This window comes from Podarcis vaucheri (genome assembly GCF_965113315.1).
Source record: "Podarcis vaucheri genome assembly, chromosome: 7".
In the NCBI taxonomy this organism is placed as follows: Eukaryota; Metazoa; Chordata; class Lepidosauria; order Squamata; family Lacertidae; genus Podarcis; species Podarcis vaucheri.
The window spans coordinates 87,930,475-87,944,907 of record NC_138765.1 but is presented as its reverse complement, the minus strand read 5'-3'; the positions used below and the strand labels follow the sequence as shown (position 1 = coordinate 87,944,907).

The 14,433-nt window shown below is 45.4% G+C and overlaps 1 protein-coding gene across 9 annotated transcripts in view; it reads right to left on the bottom strand.

The window, feature by feature from the left end:
• ATXN2 (ataxin 2) overlaps nucleotides 1-14,433 on the bottom strand; it is a 61,989-nt gene that overhangs the window by 9,753 nt on the left and 37,803 nt on the right. For 6 of the 9 annotated variants that reach the window (XM_082229848.1, XM_082229847.1, XM_082229850.1 and 3 more), the window contains 10 exons: nucleotides 14,159-14,341; nucleotides 13,055-13,252; nucleotides 11,271-11,381; nucleotides 10,570-10,640; nucleotides 9,025-9,329; nucleotides 6,897-6,960; nucleotides 6,514-6,666; nucleotides 4,259-4,325; nucleotides 1,393-1,577; nucleotides 711-843 (listed from right to left, as the gene is read on the bottom strand). In XM_082229848.1, the coding sequence (XP_082085974.1) occupies nucleotides 711-843; nucleotides 1,393-1,577; nucleotides 4,259-4,325; nucleotides 6,514-6,666; nucleotides 6,897-6,960; nucleotides 9,025-9,329; nucleotides 10,570-10,640; nucleotides 11,271-11,381; nucleotides 13,055-13,252; nucleotides 14,159-14,341 (1,470 nt within the window). The remainder of the gene's footprint in view (nucleotides 1-710; nucleotides 844-1,392; nucleotides 1,578-4,258; nucleotides 4,326-6,513; nucleotides 6,667-6,896; nucleotides 6,961-9,024; nucleotides 9,330-10,569; nucleotides 10,641-11,270; nucleotides 11,382-13,054; nucleotides 13,253-14,158; nucleotides 14,342-14,433) is intronic. The other 3 variants (XM_082229846.1, XM_082229849.1, XM_082229844.1) reach the window with 1 other exon arrangement.

Below are 14,433 nucleotides of genomic sequence, written 5' to 3'. Positions count from 1 at the left end.
TAATCTCTGAAAATGGGCACAATCCCACATTGCAACAGGGGCAATCACTTAATGCATCAGCCCACAAGGAAGTCATCCTTGGCTTACAGGAAGCCATCAGTGTGCAAAACCCACACTTGGTGATACCCCCAAGCCAGAAGGGGCCTCATATTGAGGAGGCAAAAGACAGACACATCTCAGTTCATGCCGAGGAATCAACTGAGCACTGCAGGCACATAACCCAAACACTACCCCAGAAGAGGAAATTCACGCCCAAAACAGTGCCTGTGTGAATGGAGGCCATGCCTCAAATCCTTGGCACAAATTCTGAGTGCCAACTGAGAGTAGAGCTAGGTGCTAAGAATCCCCTACCAATACAAAATGGTTCATGTCGCGGAATAGTAGTACATTTGAATGGACACAGCAGCACTACAAATATTCGTTCTGCGGTGCTTAATGATGCACACTAGCTCAGTCACGCATGCAAGTGGACACATACATAAGTGATTCGGTCCCCAGTGATAAATAAGGGCCCTTTAAAAGGCTGCTGGTGGCAGCATATGGAGAAATTGCGATATGCTGTTTTCTAAGAGGTATCTGGGACAGAAAAGTCAGCTGTTCATGCTTTACAATTGCATTTCAAAACACAGAGCGTTCCAGTTCTCTCGGCAAGCCACTAAGAACGAGATCCTTCAAAGTTTCAAAAGAGAACTCATTAAAAAGTGTCCTACCATACATCGTGTGGGTCTGCTCGTGCGCACCGTACTGCGTAGCGGTGGAAGAAACTAAGCCGGGCTGCGGGTGTGCCGGTGGTGCCATCATCCGGGCATTGCCCTGTATTACAGGGCTATAGACGTGGGGGTGCTGCATTAAGCATGAGAAAGAGAACAAGGAAGGAGTAAGTCCCTGCAGGTACTTTCACAGGTACAAAATGCCTTTCTTCAAGTTAATCAGAGATGCCCAGTTATACTAGCAGACTGGAATGGATTTAGAGGAAGACTCAGGATCATCCACCATCGTTCCCATCTGCGGCAGCTTTCCTAGCCCCTCCTATTATGGCACATAGGCCTCTTAACATTACAGCACTAAGGTGAAATTATGCCATTAGATAACCTAAAGCTTTCACGTGCCAATAGATCTAGGTAAGACTGCAGCAAACATCCAGGTCTCTTGAATCTGTTCCATCACTCAGCTGTCAATCCTGTCTGCACGGAAGGTGGCCTGCACACACACACACCCCTCAAACATGCACACAGGGCATCATGTGACAATGGCCCTGGATGTATCACCATAGGCAGCATGTAGCTCTTTTTGAAGTGCTATGCAAGCACTGCATCACCAGTTATGCAGCGTGGCAAAATACACATTCTAATTCCACCGTTCAAGCTGCAAAGAGCTCAGCTGAAGGCATACCTGAGACTGGTAATGCGGCACATGTTGAACGAGAGGTTGGTTGGAGAACTGCTGGGGGCTGTAGGCAACGTACTGCGTTGAATAAGCCGGTGGCGTAGCGACAATAGGAGCCCCGGCAGCGGAGGCAGGGTGCATCATGGTGTTTTGATGGTGCTGGTCTTGCCGCTGCTGGGGCATATTTGATACTGCAAAAGAAGGGGGAAAGGGCACATTACGAAAGCACCTCCCCCCCAAAATAAACCTATGCCAACATTTCTACGTACAGCTAGGTACAATGGCAACCACAAGGAAGCCAAATGAAGATGAGGAATCAGCTGCTGGTAGGGTTCCAGAATCTCACCCTGTGAGCAGGCTTTAAGGCGACAGGAGAGAGAGGTCAGCTCAGAGTAGGCTGGGCTATCATTCAGGCAGAAAGAAGGCAACACAGAAAGACTCCAAGCATTAGCCGATATATACTGGAACACTGCTCTGGTGCAACAAAAATGTTTTACTTTTAAAAGATTACACTTCCTGCCTGTGGAGAGATGGGCAGAGACAACCCATACAAGGTTCACATTCCTCCCATACAGAAGAATGGCATAATTACATTTTTTCTCCCTAAGACCAACAGAGCCCACAACAACAGTAAAATCCTGTTAAAACACAGCACTCTAATGTCAGGGAGGAGCTTTCAGAATCAGTAGCTTTGTGCCCAACTGTATGCATAAAAGCTTCCAGATTCCAGATTTGATTTATTACGGCCATAGGCCCATATCTAAAACAATACATCAAGATTTCCATAAACAAACAATTTAAAACAATTCCAAGTTAAAACACCCATATAAAACCAATTTTACTTCAATTAAGTAAACACTATATACAATAAGCTCCCTCTGTGTAATTCAAAACCCTCGGGGATATGCGTCTTAGTTCTGGCACTTATTGATGGTTCTTAAGTTTGGCTAAGCTGTCAGAGTCATACAGTGATCCATTTCTCCTCTTATGAAATAAGACATTAATCAGGTATCTAGCGACTGCAAGGGATCTACTTGAGTCTTCGTCGTTTAATAAGTATATTATTTGGGCTTCCTGAGGACTGTCAGCAATTCTCGATAAATATGGGGCCAGAAACTTGGACCGTGGAGCCGAATGTAATGGACAACAGAAGATTATATGGTATAACGATTCTATAGATCCACTTTTACAGTCACAGAGGAGTGAGATCTGTCCGTTGGAGAGTCTGTTACCCAACACATTTGATGGGAAAACATTGAATCTAGCCTTTATAAAGGCATACCTGTGCATCACCACAGATATAAGGTAGTTAAATAAGCTGGGAGTTTTGTTGGTGGTGTTAAGCCAAGGTTTATCGGCGAGCAGGTGCCACCACCAGTCGCAATATTAAATTGTAAATCAATCTCCTCTAATCTGTGAGTTATAATTCTCTTGGCAGAAATTAAATCCAATTTTAATAGTTCAGATGGAGATAGTCCTAAGGACACAAGTTTCCCATGTATTATTTTTGCCCAAGGGCTAGGGAAGTCATCTCTCCAGAGACACTGTATCAAGTGGAGATATGGGAGTTTATGCCATAATGCCAACCAGTAACAGAGGATGCATTTCCATAGTGTAGTTTCTAGAGATGTCACATTTAGTTCGAGTCGTATAGCTGTATTGCCTACACACCTGGGTAGTTTTAGCAACCTTCTTAGCAGTTGGTTTTGGATTACCTCCAACTGGGTTAGATTAACAAAGGACCCCCATATTGGGATTGCATATGCTATTGTTGCAATCACCTTTGCCTTGAAAACTTTTAACACTGATGGAATATGGAAAGCCCCATCTGAAAAGAAAAAACGCAGTAGCGCAAAGGAAAGGGCTTTAGCTCTATTTAATACATATGCAAGATGGACCTTCCAGCCCATGTTGTGTTGGAGGAGGACACCCAAGTATTGAAATTTAAAAACTTGGTCTATGGCTTTCCCGTCTATTCTCCAATTATAGGTTTTTCGACTCTTGGTGAAAATTAGGACTTTGGACTTTGCGTGATTAATTGTAAGAAAATTTGATTTGCAGTAAGCATCAAAAAATTTTAAGGCCCTCCTAAGGCCAACTCTTGAAAAAGCTTCCTTTAGGTAAAAGCCGAACAGAAGAAACAAGCCTCTGGCATGGCAAGTCAGTATGTTGCTTCTGCTCATCGTTAGGTACAGGAGCTAATCAAACACTCTTTCAGTACCTTCGTATGCATGTTACTGAGGGGTAAGTTGTGCAGTGTGTTCAGTAAGGTGTATGTCTAGGAAAGTGTGCATAGGATCTTTCAGCCTTAAATATGCTTAAAAGCATCCATTCAAGGATTTAGAACTGGAGCCAAGACACTAGGCCAGGGGGCAGCAAACTTTTTCAGCAGGGGGCCGGTCCACTGTCCCTCAGACCTTTTGGGGGGTCAGACTATATTGGGGGGGGGGATGAACGAATTCCTACGTCCCACAAATAACCCAGAGATGTATTTTAAATAAAAGGACACATTCTATTCATGTAAAAACACGCTGATTTCCGGACTGTACGTGGGCCGGATTTAGGTGACTGGGCCAGATCCGGCCCCCCGGGCCTTAGTCTGCCCACCCATGCACCAGGCCCTATGCTGCTATAAACTTTGCCTGCTCAGTGCTGCAAAATCCAAGAAACAAGAGGACACATGAGCAGCAGGAGGAGGAGGAAGAAGAAGAAGAGGAGGAGGAGGAGGAGGAGGAGGCGGCAGCTTGGTTGCACAGTAAGGCGGGCTGCTAATTCATAAACAAAGTAAATGTAACAGAACAATGAGCAAGGCATGTTAGTTATTCCACATGCAAGCTACGTACAAGAGCATGCAATACTGTATTATTCTCACCTTTACCTGCTCTATAGGTCTTGGCCTGGTTGACTGGCATAGGCGTCATGGGAATGGGGTACAAAGGCTGAAAAATAACATGGCCGACAATTAGAGGAAGCACACACCACGCATCATATATATTTCTCCTCTCTGGATGCAAGTCATGTGTGGCGGCCTGCTCCCCACTGGGTTCCCAGCAGATATGCACCTCACACTTTTATCTACAAACATTTGATTATGGGTGCTATTGTCTGCTTATTGTCTTGTGCTGAACCTCACCACCCAACCCAAGAGGTGCCCACAAAGGATTCCTTGCAATGCTCAGAGGATCCTGGGGTGGAACTCTCCAAAGGTAAGTTTTAGGAACCAACCATGGCTATCTGCAGCAGCAGCAGCAGCATCAACACCTCTTGACTGTCACCATTCCTTATGTAGCCCAAACAGCACCACCGACAGATAAGAGGGAGGTATTGGGGGAACCCAAAAGTTCCACACAAAAAAAAGCTAAGTGGAGGTGCTAACTGTTGGGGGCAGGGAAGAGGGGGAACCACCTGAGTGGGAGGATTGAACTTATCTTGAACAGGAGCACATCACATTTGCCTTGAATGCTAATATAGCTTCCCTCAAGCTTGATTTAGATGGTTTGTAGTCAAGAGTTTAAGCTACAATTTCCATGCTCCAGTGTTAACTATGGTGTAACAAAACCTTGAATTGTTCCATTACAGTGTGGGAGAGACAGGAGGAGGGAAAACACCAGCACCATGTTCATTCTCTTTAGGCAGCTACTTTTATATCTGAACCAGGCCTTTGCTTGAAAGAACATTAACAGTGCCATGATGTATAAGCTTGGTTGAAGTCAAGAGGCAGGTGAAAATAGCTTGGGTGGGAGGGAACGGGATCAAAATACTTGTTAGAAACGTGACTAAAAATAAATGCCTTACTTTAAAGTGATCCCCATATACCAACCACAGAAGACAAATTGGCACCACTAGAGATAATTTTGGAACGCTGTGGCAGCCAGAAAGAGCACAATGCATTCTACTGAGATGAACTAAAAGTTCTTTGAACTCTGGTCTCTTATTAGTAAAGTGAAAAACACACTGTTTAATCAATTAGGCTATTAGAAGATTTCATCATCATTGCAGGTCATGGACAAAATCAAGTATCAGATAAAACTGGACCCAAAGTAAAAATAAATAAACAAACCAAGGTATGTACAGGGAATCAATATGCTTAAAATGCACATCTTATCATATACACTCATCGTTTCTGACATTTGTTGTAATAATTTTCTTGTGGCCACAGCAAATACTCTTCTCTCAGTTGTACATAAGGGTAAGAACAGTTGGCTAACTAAATACTTGGCCAGTCCCTCCAACAAGGATCTCCTCTTGGGAGAGTATACATTTCACAAATAGAGTACACAAGGACAAAAGCTCTGCAAATACAAAGTTACTGTTCCGATGGGATCTTCTTTCAAGACAATGAGTAGGCCCCTGCATACATTTCAAGGTAGCCTTCAAGCTAGTAAAGGTAAAGGGACCCCTGACCAGTCGTGGCCGACTCCGGGGTTGCGGTGCTCATCTCGCTTTATTGGCTGAGGGAGCCAGCGTACAGCTTCCGGGTCATGTGGCCAGCATGACTAAGCCACTTCTGGCGAACCAGAGCAGCGCACAGAAACACCGTTTACCTTCCCGCCCGAGCGGTACCTATTTATCTACTTGCACTTTGACGTGCTTTGGAACTGCTAGGTTTGCAGGAGCAGGGACCGAGCAACGGGAGCTCACCCCGTCGCAGGGATTCGAACCACCGACCTTCTGATCAGCAAGTCCTAGGCTCTGTGGTTTAACCCACAGCACCACCCGCATCCCTTTTCAAGCTAGTAGCGGTACTCAATATTTTTAAGTGCCAAGAAAGGGTACTATATTGTGGTGCTGAAAACAAAGTGGCTCAGCCTCTTTTCAGAAGGTGGAAATAGACATCACTTTGGCAAACAAAGGCATCCAAGTCCAAATTTGAGCAGGTAACATTAATGGGGGGCGGGCGGTTGCATGGGAGAGGGGCTTCGTAATCTTTTCCTTACTCACCGATTCACACACACACACACACACACACACACACACACACACACCATCTCCCATATGTAAACACAAAGGACTCTCACATGCTTCCTGCCCTGTTCTGCCTTTCACACTCCAAAGCAGTGACAAGTTGTTATCCACACTCAATGCAGCAAGTATAAGCTTGTCGCATTAAAGCCTTTGCCGCTTTACCTGAACACCTGGACTCACGGGAACAGGATACATCATATTTGGTGCGAAACAAACGGACTGGGTGTACACCGGAGTGGGCTGCTGATGGCCCACCATGGAAGGGCTGGGCTGGGCCTGCGGACGGGGTGACGTTGGTGTGGTGGAAGGCTTGGGCTGCCAAAAACATGAAGGAAAAACGGAATAGCTGAGCTGTAAGTAGGCACTGAACAGTTTGATCAAGCGTGCATCAACATGCCCCGTGGACTTTCCCCAGCAAGCTCTTGCTACGGCTGGTTAAGGCAGGAAAACAAACTATGCAGTGACTGCTTCTAATGGGTGGCACATGAAGAAATGCAGCCTCGGCTAAGCAGAGAATGAGGACAGCGACGCCTCTTAAGACTCACCTGAGCAAATGATCGAGGGTTGAACTCCTTTGCGTTAGGGTTCAGTGTTGATTTTCTAACTTGTCTATGGAAGGGTGGGGGGAAACACAAGAAAGATGCGTGTCAGATTGGACTTCCCACCATGGTAGTTCATTTCTCTCAGATAAGAGCTGAATATCCAGGGATGGTTGACTCCTGACATCTACTAGTGGAGGAAGACTTGTAGAGGCTTCCAACCTGCGCTGTGTGCATTGGGCATGAGTGGCAGGGAGTTGTCCTCTGTGCATAGGACGTTCTATTGCTGAGGATGCACAACACACCTAAAAATCTATCAAAATGTAACACGTTCTACTGAAGGGGAGCTGCCACCAAAGAGGAAAGTAAGGACAGGAAAAAGATGTTCATTGCAAGGTTTTAACTAAAAAACACTCCAACACCGCTATTTCCTTGACATTAGGCTGTTCCTTTTTTCTGAGACTGAAGGGCTGCAGCAGGGGAGGCTAACCTTTGGACCTCTAAATGTCGCTGGACTATTAACCCCCATCATCTCTAAGTATCGTCCATGCTTGCTGGGGATGATGGGAGGTGGAGTCAACAACATCTGGAAGGCAATGTGTTAGCCATCCCTCAACTAGACCACTGGGGGAGGGGCAGCTGCAGATCAACAACATAGTAAGAACTCTTAGCATGATGCCTTGACACATACTTGGGGGCCTGCAACCAAAGCTTATCAGCAGTCAGTGTTATAGCCGGGCTGCTTGCAGCTCCTTGCAGGCTCAAGGTCTTCTACTAGCTAATAGAACGGACAGATTGCAGCCAGAACAGAACCACTGAGAAGGCACAAGGTCTCCTTGCAGCAATCAAAACTGTAAGGTCTGTAAGGTCTGCTTGTGGCAATAGAGACCATAGATAAGCAGTTGCGAAGACATCCTCCTGCCAGCAGCAGCTCTACTATTTGGCTCCTCCCATCCCAGAAGTCAATCTCTCCCTCTCACACAAACACACCTCTTGCGGGACCTGAATTTGCTAATATTCCTCTTCTCTCCGTGTTCCCTTTTGGATCATGTCTATTAAATTTCTTTACAATCAAGTGGTATATGATTCTTATGAAATAAAATTAATAAATGAAATAAACAGCCTGTAAACCAAAGGTTGCTATCCTGTGGTCATCCGGATATTGTTACTAAAATTCCCATCACTCCTGACCATTAGCTATGCTGGCTGGCAGCCCAGCAAAATCTGCACAGTCCCTAGTTAGCTGCTGTCTAAAACTGTGAGAAACCTTGAACGTATCAGCAGAAAGGCAATATGCAAATTTAGTATATACATTAAGAAGCAGCAACTAGCAACAACAACTAAGGAAGAAGAGGAAAGAATATATTTTTAAAAATAATAATTCACAGCTTCTAAACTCCATAAGAGATTCTGGCAGCCAAGCTCCCTTTGTGGAGGTAGGCTGAAAACTGAGCTGGCAACTGCCCCGCCTGGTGGAAGTGTGAAGCCTCTACAGATTCTGCCTCCGTTGGTGGTGTGGAGGAAAACTGCCCATCACTTGATGCCTCGTTTCTGTTTCAAAATGCAACACAAGCCTTCCAACAAAAGCATGAAACTCTGGATGAATTTCACAGAGTAGGAGCAGAAAGACTGGCAAGGGAGCAGGGGCAGAAAATAGTATTCTCTCCCCAGTCACTGATCAAACACATTTAAAAGCACAACACCCATTTTTCTCCAGGTGCTGCATTTCCGCTGGATAATACAACCCCTAAAAGTCCTGTGCATATTTTCCAATTTGACACCAGAAGCTGAACAGAAGAGCACAAGAACATGAAGAAGAGCCCTGTAGCAGGATCAGGCCAAAAGCCCATCTAGCCCAGTATCCTGTTTGCACAGTGGTGAACCAATGCCTATTGTGGGGAACCCACAAGCAAGACCAGGGGGAGCAACAGCACTCTGCTCCCTGTAATTCCCTGAAACTGGCTTTCTAAGCACTGCCTCCAGCAGTGGAGGTAGAAAATATGTTAAATATATTAAATCTAAATAAGGAGCAGAGAAGAAAATGCTGTGCATGGTCGAGTCATCTCAACAACTGGGCCCTCCACAAAAGCGGTGCCAAATCTGTGCAGGAGCTGTTGCAGCCAGAATTACTCACTCGGTGGTGTCCCTTTTGTCTTCTTTCTCCTCTTTCTCCTGCTTCGCTCCGGGGCCAGAGGTCTGCACTCCTTGCGAGGTCACCTCAGGCCCTCGCTTTTGCTCCAGGCTGCCACCAGGTGGTGAAACACTGGGGCTGTTTGATTTGCTACTGCCACTGGTTGAGGTGGCATTGCTGCCCGTTTCAGTTACAGAGTCCTTACAGCTGGCGTCACCCTTCTCCTTAGGAACCTCTCTGGATTTTTCACCATCTCTGTTTTTGGTTAGCAGCTGTTCCACTGTTTCTGGGGCGGAACTGGGTTGTAACTGGAGGGTGCAGGGGGGGGGGTGGGAGGAAACAGAAAATTTATACTTTTAGCAGGTACTTCCTGACCAAGGGTATTTGGAGAGAAGGCACAGTCTTCATTGATTTTAGGTCTGCACATTATTTCTTACAGCTTGAAATAAAAGTTGCTTCATTTCCTACATACTGACGTACAGAAAACCCAGGAATATATTAGGTGCTAATATCAGTAGAGGGACTCCTCTTGCTTCTTCCACCATACACAGAAGCTCAGGGGGTTGCAGCCCAGGAGAAGTAAGCCCTTAAGTTGTAGAACTCCCTCCCCAGAGAGGATGCCTGTAAAACATTTCAAGAAGTGTGCGTCTCTGGATGAAGGGGTGGCAAGGCAGGGGGCACACTTGTACTGGCTGCTCTAGGGAGTGTCTTATTTGCAGCCATTTGAATGTCCTATTGTGACCTTCATTGCCCTAGGCAATCTTCTTTTAGTCGAGGGAGAGAATAGACAAGGATTTGGTACGCAGGCTGAGACCCTTCCTGCCCACAGACTGTCTTGCCAGAGTGGTGCATGCTTTGGTTATCTCCCGCTTGGACTACTGCAATGCACTCTACGTGGGACTACTTTTGAAGGTGACTCGGAAACTACAACTAATCCAGAATGTGGCAGCTAGACTGGTGACTGGGAGCGGCCGCCGAGACCATATAACACCGGTCCTGAAAGACCCACATTGGGCTCCCAGTACGTTTCTGAGCACAGTTCAAAGTGTTGGTGCTGACCTTTAAAGCCCTAAATGGCCTCGGCCCAGTATACCTGAAGGAGCATCTCCACCCCCATCATTCTGCCTGGACACTGAGGTCCAGCGCCGAGAGCCTTCTGGTGGTTCCCTCGCTGTGAGAAGCAAAGCTACAGGGAACCAGGCAGAGGGCCTTCTCGGTAGTGGCGCCCGCCCTGTGGAACGCCCTCCCATCAGATGTCAAAGAGATAAACAACTACCTGACATTTAGAAGACATCTGAAGTTCAGGGAAGTTTTTAATGTGTGACATTTTAATGTATTTTTAATCTTTATTGGAAGCCACCCAGAGTGGCTGGGGAAGCCCAGCCAGATGGGTGGGGTACAAATATTATTATTATTATTATTTGTTATATGTTTTAATCTGCTTAAAAATGCTTGTTCCTGAAGCCACCGTTCCTACCTGCATGTAGTTTGATCTGGTACTGCCTTGTCTATTCAGAGACAGCTGTCGTTAATAGCAAAAGCACTTACCCTAAAATCATTCTTGAACTTCTTTAAATCATCAATCTGTTTTCTATGTTCTAGGACAGCTGGAGACACACCTGTTAAGAGAATATACGCATATACAGTGGTACCTTGGTTTGCAACCGTTTTGGATTACAACCGTTTTCAATTACAAACCCAGAGATGTGTGTTCATTTATTTTGGATTACAACCCTTTGGGGGGGGGGAGGCCCCAATGGTGAAAGCGCACCTTGGGTTACAACCTGTTTTGGTTTACAACCAGACCTCTGGAATGGATTATGGTTGTAAACCAAGGTATATCACTGTACTGGGTTATAAATAACAGATGACATGGATCCAGCATATATTTGGGCCAATTGAAACTATCTAAAGGAAGTCCCAGTAGATTGACCCAAATCTGAAATGCTGTCTCAGCTCAGGGGGGAAAAGAAAAGAAAACCCCCCAAAGAGTTCAGTGGAAATTGCAGAGAAACTGGAGTGATCTGCAAACTAAGAACTGCTTTTTCATATATTTGAGGGCTGCATGCCATGTTGTGTTTCCCAAATCTCTACAACAATCCAAACAGCAATGTAACTAAGCCTGCAGTACAGGAGTAACCAACAAGGTGCCTCCAGGTGTAGTGGGCTCCAACTCCCATTATTCCCTGACCATTGTCTATATTGGCCGCAAATGATGGGAGCTGAACACAACTTCAGAAAACTCCTACCTTTGTTTTCAGGTTTGCTAAAGCTGGGAGACATTTCACTTGGCTTCAGCGGTTCCTTGGTGCTAGCAGGAGAAGAACTCTGCCTCTGGTCCTGAAGCCTTGAATCTTTAGCTAGGAAGGAAAATCAGTCCTGTTTGAGATTTCATATGCACAGCACTCTTAATAACTCTAGACAGCAATGGGTGGGGAAGGAAAGAGGGACAAGTTGTTGAAGATTTCTATGCAACCAGGAAACTCACAAAGCTCAGCACCAAAACAATTTGTTCCATACAAGGTATTATCCTGATTGTGTCTCTGTTTATTTGGGGAACCAACATAATCGTGGCTGTGAGTCGTGGAAGACCTACTTATTCTCTTGCTGGCCTCTCTCTCTAGCCAGCCTGGGAAAACAGGGCCCTGACTGACAATAGCGACAAAAGCTGAGGTTGCTGGAAAAACTCTTGTACTGGGTATTGTTGCTGTTATTAATATTATTTTGTATCTTTATTTTTAAATATTATGATTTATATGGAAATTATTCAATTTGGTTGTGTACTTTCTGCTGTGTTTTATTTATTGTTTATGACTACTTTTGCCATGTTTGTAATTATGTAGATCTTTTCACGTTGTATAAGCCATCCTGATATTGGAAAGGTAGCGTACAAATAAAATGATGATAATGAAGACGACTAAAGAGAGACTTTCAAAGAGCCACTTTTCATTCTAGTTTTTTGTAAATGAATCTTTTAAATATTTTAATTCTATTAGTATTTGATTACATTTAAATGATTGTCTTTCTATGGTTTTTACTTTTTTCTATTTTGTCTATGCAGGCAGTCTTGAGCCCTGGACTTGGGAAAAGGTGAATTAGAAACAACAATAAGAACAGCAGCAGCTCTGCAAATCAAATTAAATGTATTTCTTCCAAAATAATAATACATGGAAGGGCAATATTACTTTTTAAATATTACTGTTTTAGTGTATAAAACCCTAATCCAGCCTTTCCCAACCTGGTACCCTCCAGTTGTTTTGGACTTCAACTCCCATAAGCCCCAGATGGCATAAACATACCAGATGGGATTTGTGGAAGTTTAATTCTAGAACGCGGGTGGCGCTGTGGGTTAAACGGCAGAGCCTAGGACTTGCCAGTTAGAAGGTTGGCGGTTCGAACCCCCGTGACGGGGTGAGCTCCCGTTGCTCAGTCCCTGCTCCTGCCCACCTAGCAATTCGAAAGCACGTCAAAGTGCACGTAGATAAATAGGTATCGCTCCGGGGGGAAGGTAAACGGCGTTTCCGTGCGCTGCTCTGGTTTGCCAGAAGCGGCTTAGTCATGCTGGCCACATGACCCGGAAGCTGTACGCCGGCTCCCTCGGCCAGTAAAGCGAGATGAGTGCCGCTACCCCAGAGTCAGCCACGACTGGACCTCATGGTCCCTTTACCTTTTAATTCTAGAACAGCTGAAGGGCACTATGCTGGGGAAGGCTGCCCTAATCGGCTGAGTTGAAAGAAAGTCAGCAGGATGTCTTAGGGAAAACAGAGCGCAACCTTTTCCTACTCATTTTTGTAATTTTCAACAGCCATTCAAAAAATTATGTAGTTGCCTGGAGCCGCCAGTTTTCTCCCTCTGTATAAAGATTCCCACACAGAGAGAAAATTGACTGCATATGATTAGCAAACCTAATGCATAAAAATAAACGTGTGTGAGAACTGCTCTCCAACCACTTAAAACACAGAAGCAATTTTTAGATCATGTCTTTGCATTTCTACTCAGGCTCAGAACAGGGGGCAATAAAAGGGCTTCTTACCTTCAGCTGATGGTGTACCTGCTCTAATGGATGCAGGGCTGGCTGGGGTGGGAGATGCAGCTAGAACAGGTGCAGCTACAGGCTCCGCTGGAGTAGAGCCAGCCTGAGGAGAAGACAGAGCTGGCCCAGAAGGCACACTGCCAACGCTGCTCTGCCTTGGAGACCGGGGTCTGTGTGCTTTAGGGGACAACCTAGGGACTAGAAACAAAATAAAAGAGACCCTGTTGAAACACTGCACAGCTGTTTTGTACTAAAAGAAGCGAAACCTAATGCCAGGCTTACACTGATCTGATAAAATTGTCACCAAAACCCTTTTTGCCTTCCTAGGAAAGTCCCCGGATTTCTCTCCCCCAAGCAATAAGTGCTTCTTTTAATCCTTCTACTGTGAAACATGCTTGATAATTGATTGCACTGAAGCAAAGCTTTGTCAAGGGAGACTTTAAGCAGAGTCAGGTCACTTCCTATTACCAGCCCTCACCAACACGGAAAAGAATCTGAGAAACAGTTTCCATCGCCTAATGACCCAGTCCACTCTTCAAACAGAAATTCATGGTAAGAACCGATTTCTGCTTGTAGTCCCAGAAATTGATCTGCGGCACAATCCTAAACTCACTTCCCTGTGAAAGTCCACCTAGTTTCTCGTTGTGGCTTTCAGTGTCACCCTTAAAACAGGACAGAAAGAAGGAAAGTGGGCAACCAGGAATGGGGTCTAGGCCTAAGAATACTGAGGCTCACAGGAGCACAACCTGATCATCACTCCAGAGGATGGTGAACACACAGAAGAGACTGGAGGGAAAAGAATAGTCAAATCCCCTAATAAAGGCTGAGAGCTCCCATCAACTGACCTACCAGCCTGTCTCTGGAAAGGAATGTAATCAACTGATAAAAACAGTCTATCAAAGTGGAAGGGAGAAACAGCACATCTGCTGCTTTCCATGACAATCCAGTTTTACCACCCTCAGTTGTAACATTTGGTTTCTAGCCAGGCAAAATAAAGAACCAGCAGGCCTGTTGGGTTTTCCAATGTTTGGCTTAAGAAACAGGATTCTTTTAACTGTAAAATCCCCAAACAGGACTTTCTGTAGGAAGCTGAGCTTGACTTACCACCACTGACCACCGATGACCACGTCCCACCTGAAGGGCTGCCTCGGGCCGATGAAGGTGTGGTGGCTTCTCCTGGCACGGGGTGAGAGACAAATTCTAAGCCACTTGAAATTGTGCCCCTCCCAGTAGAGACTCTGTGGCCTCGAGGGTGCCGCTGTGCCTTTGGAGACATCCGCGGGGGTCCTGAAGAAAGCAACACATGAAAAGACACCCTAAACTATGAACACAACATGAAATCTCCGTGCTCCCCCCCCCGAATTCTATTAATTTTTGCT